Source organism: Barbus barbus (assembly GCF_936440315.1).
Source record: "Barbus barbus genome assembly, chromosome: 43".
NCBI lineage: Eukaryota > Metazoa > Chordata > Actinopteri > Cypriniformes > Cyprinidae > Barbus > Barbus barbus.
The window spans coordinates 23,317,930-23,329,242 of record NC_136721.1 but is presented as its reverse complement, the minus strand read 5'-3'; the positions used below and the strand labels follow the sequence as shown (position 1 = coordinate 23,329,242).

The following is an 11,313-nucleotide window of genomic DNA, read 5'->3' as shown; positions in this document are numbered from 1 at the left end:
TCTCTCTCTCTCTCTCTCTCTCTCTCTCTCACTCACACACACACACACACACATTTACTAAGCCTTCTAAATGAGAACATACCCTAAACCTCTGTAGTTTTATGTAAAATTATACTTAATTTTTATATAAAGCAAATCATGCTCATTGTGGATTAGCCATAATCAAAATTATAAGAAGAAAATATTTTAGAATAATTTTTTTTATAATAATCATTTTAGAATATATTTAGAATTTTACAATGCATTTTTAGAATAAAAGTAGCTGAACTGAGAAGGATGTTTTTAAAAGGGTCATGAACTGATTTTTTTTTTAATATATATTTCATAATGTTCAGTTTGCTCCACTTCTATTGTAGATGAGATTTTTGTTTTTACATCAAAGCACTCATAATTTAGTACTAAACAACCCTGTTTTTGAGAATCTGGTTTTCAAACTCTCTATTTAAAGGAGCGTGTCTCCTTTAAGACATGTCCACGCCCACTGCTGTGATTGGGTAACATAATTATTACATGTAGAACTATTAAAATGTGAATGTACAGTAGGCCTATGTTTTTTTAGCACAACGGCCACTTAAATGTCAAAAGATCAAGCACAATTAAAGGTGCAGTATGTAATATTGACTGATAATAGTGGTTGAAATGGGTACTGCAGTCCAAATTAAAATACTGGAGAGAGCTGTTTCTTACGGAAGTTCTAAGCGGCCATGCATTATTATAATTTTTCTGTCTTGTTTTCTTGTGATCACGAGATATAACGAGTTGTTTTGTCGTTATCACGATTTAATTTTCTCGTTATCTCGACATAACAAAAGTTGTTGATCTCAACGTAAAAACGTAAAAAAAAAGACGTAATTTTAGCTATCGTGAGAAAATCAGGGTCGCTATATTGTCTTCGACGATAAAGGTGCAGACCCGACAGCCTCCTTCTCAAGTGTCGAACACTTATGTGTAAGTCGTCAATCACTGACAGACACAGAGCTATTTCAGTTTGAGTCCCTGATCAAAGTAAAAACGAATACGATCATCCATGATGCTGCGATGATGCTGCTTCTATAGCATTTTCTCATGCCGAATACACAGAGAAAATTAAGTCGTGATAACGACAAAACAACTCGTTATGTCGAGATCACGAGAAAATTAAGTCGTGATAACGACAAAACAACTCGTTATGTCGAGATCACGAGAAAATTAAGTCGTGATCACGAGAAAACAAGACAGAAAAATGATAATAATGCATGGCCGCTTAAAACTTCCGTAGTTTCTCCTGTTCCCTCCTCCTCAGACTCAACACTCCCATGGGTTGCCAGATTGAGGACACGCAGGAATGAGTGCAACAGACAATGGGGTTGGTAAGTTCATGAGTTGATTTATCCCCTTTTTATATCTCTCTGGTCATAGAGTTTTTTAGATGGATGTCGAGGCTTTTTGCTATCTCTGACCCAGTTCGATTACTGGCTTCCATGGCTGGAACACGCTGTGTTTTCCACCAACTGGCAACCTGGGGTGTTGAAATACTATTGGGTAAATGAGCAGTGGGCGGAGTCACACTGACCAAAACAAAAACAGACATTCCAACACAACTCATATTTCAAAACAGAACTGGCTGTAGCATTGTTTTTCAAATAAATCACTTATGTGTTTTAGTATCTGCTAACATATGCTGTTTTATGCAATAGTACAGTCAAAAAATGACAGCACCTTTAAGTTCTGTTGGCTTTCCTGTATGTTTCCATTGTATCAGACTCTTTTATTGTGAAAGATCAATGAGAAATGTTGAGGAAGCTCCTGTCTGTTCCTCAGAAGTGGAGTGTGATATGATGGTGTTTGTGGTGTGAGGTTTATTGATCATTGTTCGTCATGATGTGTGTCGACTGCTGTCCTGTCTGTGGCAGAAATATTCGTCTGGTTAATCCATTTTATTCTCTGCTGTGTGTGTGTGTGTTAATGCTAACAAGCCAGTCTAATCAATAACTGCTCAATCAGCCGTTCACGCTGGAGCTCAGATCAGGAGGTCGTGAGAAAGTGCAGGTCTGACCCTCATGCACACAGCTGTCTCTCTCTCTCTCTCTCACACACACAAACACACACACAGTCTGTCCATCGTTTGCAGTGGAGGTTTAAACTGGAATAAGCTTTTTGTATTTCTCTCAGCTTTTGTAATTTACTGCGCTCTTGGGGTGTGATTATATGGCTTGTAGTTGGTATTAAAAATAATGTGAGCTTTTTCTTACGGAACGCCGCACTGTAAAAAATGACCCTCTGACCTGATCCGACAGTATTCTGATGGAAAATAATATTTAATCTCGGAAAAAGAAACAAAGTGCGTTATTAAAAAAAGGTTCAGACGCACTAGGCTGCAGTGACACACACACACACACACACACACACACACTGAATATGAGTGTGTGTTGAGTGTGATCGAGGAGATGCATCAGACTGCATTAAGTACTAATCTGTTTCCTGTCAGCAGTCCTGTACATCACACCAGGGGCGGATTGGAGAAGTAGTGTGTGTGTGTGTGTTTGATATGTTAATGTGCTGCACTGCTGATAATAACCATATACACTCCATATAGAGCAGAGACAGAGGGAATGTTTGGATCAGCATAATAATACCCATACTATTTCTGTAGTATATAGTATGAATATTGCAAGTATGCAGATTTTGTTTTTAATTCCTTAATAAATCACAAAGTTTTGAAATTGAGAAATATTTTTTACTCCTTTGTATTGCATTTTTTTATATATAAATTACAAGTATTTATTTCCTAATTATAACATCTTATAATTTACATTTAATTGTTTAATTTTTTATTTTTAAATTATTGTTCTAATACAATTAATGATTTTAATATTAATTTATTATTTTTTATTCCATCCAACTTCCATGCATACATATAAAATAATATATTATAATATAATTTAAATAATTAACCCATTTTAAATGTGTCTTTATATGAAGTATATAAAATATATCTTATCTGTGTAGGCAGATTGAATAATAAAATAATTAATAAAACTAATACAATAAAATGAAAAAAAAAAAAAAAATTTAAATGTGTCTTCATATATTTGGTTTAATTAAGCTGTTGTTAATTTATTTTTCATGAATTAATTTTTTCCTATTAAATGTAATTTTTATCAAATAAAATATTTTTATAATTGTTAAGTTTAATAATTTATTTAATAAAAATGTACCTTATTTTATAACTTATCCTTAGTTGTTTAAATATAGATTTTTAGATTAAAGAAAAACTTTACAATGGTTTCATAAAAGAAGCTGGTAAATGCTTTTACCATAGTTTAAATTTATGTATTATATTATTATTCCATCTACCTAATATTTTGGTCAGTTTAATTATTATTATTATAATTATTTTTATTTATCCATTTGAAATGATTAAATTGATAATTATGATTTTGTTTTCATTTGAAGTCTTTGTACTATGCAGTAAGTAGTACACTAGTATTCAGTACACTAAAATACGAGCAGTACACTAGAGCGAGAGGGTTTAAAGCTCACACCTCACAGCAGCACATGCATACAAACGAGCTCTGGCCCATTAAATATTCCTTTTGATTGGGTTCGAGCTGCATCGATTTAAACACATGCAAGACTTCACACTCACACACACACACACACACACACACACACACACACGCGCACGCGAGGCTAAAGACAATTCAGTTTCTGCCCCTGATGGAAGATTATAATATTCATAACTAGCTCTGTATTAGTTGTGTTGACTTCAGGGAGTTTTCAAATGAATTACAGTCTTTGTGTTTGTTGTTCTGGATGAGCTTAACGGATGTTGTTTTCTTCTTTAAATGAGTTTTCCTCTGTGATATTTGTAAGTGGGGTTTGGGATAATGGCCACTGTGTGTGTGTGTGTGTGTGTGTGTGTACATGCAGTTTTTACAGTGAAGGAACATTTCTTGGAGCACTTTTGGAATGCCATGATAATGAATTTAACCTTGAATCAATGTTACATACATCACACAAATGCCAATCAGCTTGTGTGTTTGTGTCAGTCACGCCGCTGAAGTATCCAGCATCAAGGGGAAGCTCTCTCTCTCTCTCTCTCTCTCTCTCTCTCTCTCTCTCTCTCTCTCGCTCTCTCTCTCTCTCTCTCTCTCTCTCTCTCGCTCTCTCTCTCTCTCTCTCTCCTCATTAAGGCGTATGGATCAAAGTGCAGGCCTGTCCTCGTCCCCTGTGTGTCTCTGAAGTGGCCGTCCTCTGGACTCGATCCCTGGCTCATTCACTGGAACCAACATGCAGCAAAATCCCACTGACATTTGTCCTTTGACTCTATGGCTAGGTTTGGAGTACTATACTGCTTCATTTATTTATTTTTGTCCTATTTCCTGTTATTTTTAAAGTTATTATTATATAAAGTATATTATTTTATTATGTATTATTTTGGTTTTCAGTTAAATGTTTTTAAATAAACTACATTATATAGATTTTATACTTGGACAGTCATAAAAAATGTTGATAAATGCTTTTTTTCTTTTAATTTGCAATAGGCAAACATTATTTATATGTTTTATCTTAATTGCATTTATCTTAATTGTTTACATTTTGATTTTTGTATTAAGGAAAATGTTTTGCCAAAAGATAAATGATTGATAAATGATTTCTATTTTGATACATACGAGACATTTTTATTTTGAATAAATTCTGTCCTTTGTGACTTTTTATTCATCAAAGACTGAAAAAAGTATCACAGGTTCCAAAAAATAATGAGCAGCACAGCTGTTTCCAACATTGATAATAAATCAGCATATTAAAATGATTTCTGACAGATCATGTGATCACAGATTCTGAAAAGTAGTTTATTTACATTTTAATTTTTAATTATTAATCTGATAATTAATGAATTAATTCAATTCATTCATTTTGTGCAAAATGTTTGGAACAAACACTACACTAATTATCATTATTATTATTGCTATTATTATTGACCGGACTATCTAAAGAGATTTTAACACAAAAATGGATTACAAATACAAAAATAACCATATTTTCATTACAAGATGATAAATGCCACTTGCTACATTAAATATGTCATGTGTCAACAATGTATCATACTACTGTTTGAAACATAACTGTGCAGTGAGCAGATAGTTTTCATTACAAACAAAGTGTTATGTTTTTTCACTGTCATCAGGGTGTGAATGTCAGGAGTGTGTGTGTGTGTGTGTGTGTTATACTAATGTTTTCTTAAAATTTTAATGGCTCATATACAGATCTTAAAATGTTCCCTGAAAGTGTGTGTGTGTGCGCGCGTTTTTGTGACAAATGAGGACCTAAATGTGTATAATGACACAGGTATGACACAGGTATAGCAAGGTGAAGGTGACTTTTCAGGACATTACCCCATGTCCCCACTTTTCAAAACGCTTATAAATCATACAGAGTGAGTTTTTTGGGGGAAAGTTGAAATACACAGTCTGTGAGGGCTAATTTTACATGTAGGGTATGTGTAGGGCAATAGCACATACAGTGTGTACAGTATAAAAACCATTATGCCTATGGGATGTCCCCACTTTTCACAAAAACAAATGTGTGTGTGTGTGTGTGTGTCATCCAACACAGCAGGTCCAACACCTTGATATTTGCCTGTCCTCCAGCCAAACCTCAACCCAAATATACCCATAAAACACACTTTCTTCTCTCTCGGCCTGTCCTGCACACCCCTGGGGTTTCTCTGTACTCTTTGTTTTCCTCGAAATGTCATCCCTTCATCCTTCACTCTTGCCATTCTGTCCGTTTTGCCTCTGCAGTAGTTTCATCTTTTATTTTGATTTTATTCAAGCTTAATGTCATATTCGTAGCGTCACATAGATCAACTGCCACATGAATGGAATATTCACACACACACACACACACACACACACACACGTGATTGATGCACCCCCTGAAAGCATCCAGTGAGGTCAAGAACATCCCGATCTATAGATGAAAGGACAGATGGGTACAAACTAAAGAAAGAAAGAAAGAAAGTAGGCCTTAAAAAGTAAAAGAAAAAATAAAATAATTTTTAATTCATTCATTCATTTTCATCAAAGTGTTGGTGTAAAAGAGGCATAACAATCTTAATTTTCTATTTACTTAATATTTACAATTTTTGCAACACAATTTAAAAATGTGGTGCATGTCTAAATGCAGTTTTATTTTTCAGTTAGTTAATTTTTTAACAATAAACAAACATTATATATGTAAACATATATATATTTATTTATATAATAGTTTATTTGCACCCTAATTACAAAATGTGGTACGTCTAAATGTTCCTTTATTTCACAATAAACACATATGAACAATTGTGTATTTGTAATAATTTATGTATTTTATATAATATTTGCAATTTTTGCAATATGATTACAAAATGTGCTAAATGCAGGGGTTATTTTTCCCAATATATGTATTATATTATACAAACATAAATATAAAATTGTGTGTGTGTTTGACTGTAGAGCTCTGTGTTGAAATGGAGTGTGTAAGCAGTTTTCTGTGTGGAGTGAGAGTCTCCTCTTGACCTTATCTGTGTGTGTCGGTGTGTACGTATGTATTTGTGTCACACTTGACGGATCATTCTATTTTTTGCTCAAGATATTGAGCAGGTTAGGAGGATGACCTTTGATCTTTCTCACTCTCTCTGCTTGTGTATTTGAGGACGTGTGTGTGCATCAGTCAATGTCATCATGCTGGAGGTCAAAAGACAAAACATTCCTCCATCTGAGGTATTTTCATCTGTCTGTATCTGTATGATTCTCACTCCTTTTGATATTTGTAAGCCCATCTCTACCCTTCACGCTGACAGTCAGGCAGATCAAACGATCCCTGCTGCACTGCTCTGATCTCCCACAGACCCGAGCAAACGCTCCAGCTGAGCTATGGACAAGAACGGATCAAACTCCCCGCATGGACACACATGCTGACAGACGCCGCAATGCATTTGACTCTCTGCAGTTCAGCTCAAACTGTTATAAACATTATACAGAACAACTAAAGGCTTCAAACTGGTTTTAATGTCTTTTTAGGAGAGAAGTTCTTTGTGTTCAGAGGAACATTGATGTTTATATAAAAAAACGAGAACACAATTATCTCGTTAACATTTTGCTGTTGACCTTTTAATTCCACATTTTTCCCCAGAGATGAAAATATCCAAATGATGTGTCATTTAGTAACCCTTTGAAATAATCAATAATTAATTTTTGAATTTTTCATTTAAAAAGTGTGTGAAAAATTGTGTTTTATGGTCAGTCACAATTGTGACCGGTGGGATAATGTGTATACTTAATTAACATATTTCTGCAGTCATAAAAATTGTTATAGTGCTGTCAAACGATTAATCGTGAACACAGAGATAAAAGTAAAAAAAATACAACCATCAACGTATTTCAAAATTGTTACTTTTTTGTCAAATATAACATCAAATTTTTTATATTAGTGCTACCAGTATTACAGCATCAATATTGGAAATTTTTTGTAGCATTTGAATTTTTATTATTATTTCGTGCAATATTTTGTCATTGCAACATTTTATTGCAATTTTCACTAACAACTGCCGTTGGATTTATATTGCATACCTAAGTTCACTGTTATCCCACCAACACGTTTACTCATTCTATGACCACACTCAACAAAACTGAATATATGTGAATTCGCATATTAATACTAGACACCTTAAAGATAACGTGTACCAAAAATCTTTGTCACATCTTTATGTTAACATACTTTACTAGCCTTTCGTTTTGGAGCTTTGATGCAGCCATCCATCATCTTCTTAAGGCAGTAGCCCTGCGGAATAAAGATCCAGGGGGCGGGGTTGGATCCACATCTAGGGGGTGGAGTCTAGTCCGACCACGCCCCCTGGATCTTGTGTTCTGCAGTGAGGACCATCTCTCTCAAGATGCAAACAGAAAATAAGCTGCTCTGATCATGTGACAATTTGCACTAATCATGTGAAACTGCACATTTTTAATTGAGACCCTTTATTTTTTCCATATTTTCAGGAAGTGCACTAAAACATCACCTCATTAGTGTCTCTCCGCTGATAAACACTTAAAACTTTAGAGTGCAATTCTTTCGCCTCGAGTGACTCTCTCTAATTTAATTGGTCTATTTATTTACTGTATATGACAAGGAGACACGTCACTGACCATCCTAGAAATTGAGTTTGTAGCATTTGCTATTTAAGAATTTTAATTAAAAACTGTCTTGACAGCTATTCACGGTATATCACTAAGAAAATTATTAAACCTGTGCCTACTTCACAGAATTAAAACATTTATTTTGAATAATATTGTGATTTCATAATTTAGCCACTGGATGGCAGCAGATGGCCACACTTCAGATCCTTCAGTGAGTACACTAGACAGTGCTCTACACTTAGTAGTCTGTGATATTTTATTTATTTCAATGTCTTGGAAGTAATTGAATTTACTGTAGTTATTTTTTAAATAATTTTAGATATGAAATATTGTGTTATTTTACTTTGTTGGGAAGTATTTTTAACACAAGGGGAAAAACAAACAAGATAAAAAATATTGTATCCTTAATAGTAATTGTTATTAGCATATTATGAGTATAGAAAAAAATGTGTAAAAAAAATGTATTTCAGTATGTATGTGTACATCTTATTTTCTATCATTAAATTAGTGAAAATTACGATTTTTGATATATAATTAATTATTATATATCAACAAATTATTGACCATCTTTGTAATACAGTATCTGCATCAGCATTTGAAAACCCTTATAAGTAGACCACTAGCCAGTAACAATGGAATATAATAGAGAGACTAGTAGCAAATGACTACTGGTTTGCTTACTGTGACATAAAAATAAATACCATGTGTGACCCTGGAGCACAAAACCAGTCTCAAGTAGCACGGATATATTTGTAGCAATAGCCAACAATACATTGTATTGATCAAAATGATTGATTTTGCTTTTATGCCAAAAATCATTAGGATATTAAGTAAAGATCGTGTTACATGAAGATGCTTTGTAAATTTCTTACCGTAAATATATCAAAACTTACATTTTGATTGGTAATATGCATTGCTAAGAACTTCATTTGCACAAATTTAAAGGAGATTTTCTCAATATTTTGACTTTTTTGCACCCTCAGATTCCAGATTTTCAAATAGTTGTATCTCAGACAAATATTGTCCAATCCTAACAATGGAAAGCTCATTTATTCAGCTTTTAGATGATGCATAAATCTCAATACTAATAAAAAAAAAGACCCTTATGACTGGTTTTGTGGTCCCTGTCACATTTAATTTTAAGGAATAAATGTCCAAACCGCTTGGAATATAGAGGAGAAGTCGTATGGACTGTTTATTATTCTAGCTTTAATTAGTCTTTTTCAGAGTTTGATAGCTTCCCTATCCGCTTTCACTGTATGGAAATTCTGACAAACATCTCGTGTTGTGCCCCACAGAACAAAGAAACTAAAACGTCTTTTGAATGACACTAAAAATATAGAATAACGACAGAATACGTGTTTTAGCTCATTGATTCCCGTCGAGATGACAGCAAACGATCCCATTTTCATCATCCCTGTAGCTCGTGATTCCAGTCAGAGAGCGTCGCTGTGTTCGCATCCCAATGGATCCTTAGGACGGGACACACACACACACACAAGCAGTAGCGTTCACTGTCTGTCTGTCGCCAGCGTGTGCATGTGAACGGATTCTTGCCTCCTTTTTTTTTTTTTTTTTTTTTTTTAAACCAGGGATCTACGGCCACACGGACCCAGTAATGTGTGGCTGAAGAACATAACTCGGGATTACTCTTGTCTAAATCCCTTATTTTGTCCTCCAGTGACTGTCCAAACTGAGGATTTGCTCCGTCCGGCGCAGCGATCATGTCGGGGAAAATAGAAAGCAAGCACGGTAAGCGCGAACCGGCCCGTTGAGTCTATAGGCCTGGTTAGATCGCACTTTAACAGCTACTCGCTCTTTAATCAATGCATTTAATGCTCATTTTAAGTATGCATCAAATGCACGGGTCTCTAATGTGTATTTCCACCCAGAAATAGTGGAATAAATCAGTGCCCTTTAGCACGCGCTAGCGCCCGCTGGGGACCCAGAGCTCGCGCTGGCGCACGGGACATTTAAACGGGATCATCCCGGTGCTTTTCAACCGAGAGACGCATGCAAACGAGTAGAGGCAGTTCTGCCCGCCTGTCTGTGCAATTAAAGATGTATTTCTCAATGTTTGCTCGCATGCAAACACTACAGCAGCAGCAGTTAGAGGCTCTCCAGCCTGCTGCTGTTGTCAATCTCATGCTCAGACTGATTTTACACACAGACAGGAATAAGTTATGAGTTTAATGCAGCGTGTTATGCACAGGTTTATTTAATATACGTGCATTTCATTCGTTTTGTTTACTGTGTGATTAGATTGCACAGTTTGTCTTAAAACTATTTAAAGGGTTCAAATATGCATTTTATATTTGTTGTTTTCTTACATTAAGATATGTGAAACTATTCTTAAAAGAGCAGTTGACAAGTAACATGAGTTTGAATATTAGTTAAAATTCACATGCATAGCTAAACTGATGTTGTTTTTCGATATTTTATTAACATTTAATATTTGCACATCACTTAAATACTCCAGATTTTTTTTTATGTAGTAAAATGATTTCACAAAAGCAGCATTTATTATTCAGATGTTAGGTAGTAAGTTTTAGATGCAAGACTGGATGTCATGTATCCAAATGCAAATATGTTTTTTGGTGCGACAGTACTACCTTTGTCATGTTTGTTGTGCTGAAGGAGGCATCTGTCATTATTTGGGAGTTAAATATGGTGAATTTGTCAGTCTCATTGGCTTTTTTTAGACAGAGTTGGATGCTGTCATGTTGCATGTTAAGTTTAGGAATATGACAACACAGACCGGAGACTGTGTGTTTGTGTGTGTCTCTAGATGTGTCTATCTGGTTGTGGTGAGTCTAGTAACGGAAAGCGACAGGAGGTTTCTTTCGGCGGTGGGAAGGAAACTCAATCCCCCTGATCACCTCACCCTAAACAGCTGTCCTGGACGCCTGGATCGGGTCAGGGTTTAGGGTGAGGCTGCAGGGGAAGTTTTGTTGTTGCTCCGTGGATATTGCTGTAATAAAAAGCTCATTTTTGGTTAAAGACTGTTACTAAGAATGAACAATGCGGTATATCAGTTACTATGTCATTACTGAGCAGTGGAGTTATTTTAAATGAGTTCCTTAGCAATCAAGCTGTTTTCTTAGTGAAATGGAAGTGATCTCCTTGTGGGAAAGGAAAGAATGCGTATCCCGAG

The 11,313-nt window shown here is 35.0% G+C and overlaps 1 protein-coding gene across 2 annotated transcripts in view; it reads left to right on the top strand.

Moving 5' to 3' along the window:
• Positions 1–9,668: 9,668 nt before the first annotated feature.
• The window catches only part of LOC306862569 (rap guanine nucleotide exchange factor 1-like), a 38,951-nt gene continuing 37,306 nt past the window's right edge, over positions 9,669–11,313 (top strand). Inside the window, exon 1 of one of the 2 annotated variants that reach the window (XM_079405455.1) lies at positions 9,669–9,911. In XM_079405455.1, the coding sequence (XP_079261581.1) occupies positions 9,884–9,911 (28 nt within the window). In that variant the 5' untranslated portion in view covers positions 9,669–9,883. The remainder of the gene's footprint in view (positions 9,912–11,313) is intronic. The other variant, XM_079405456.1, reaches the window with a different exon arrangement.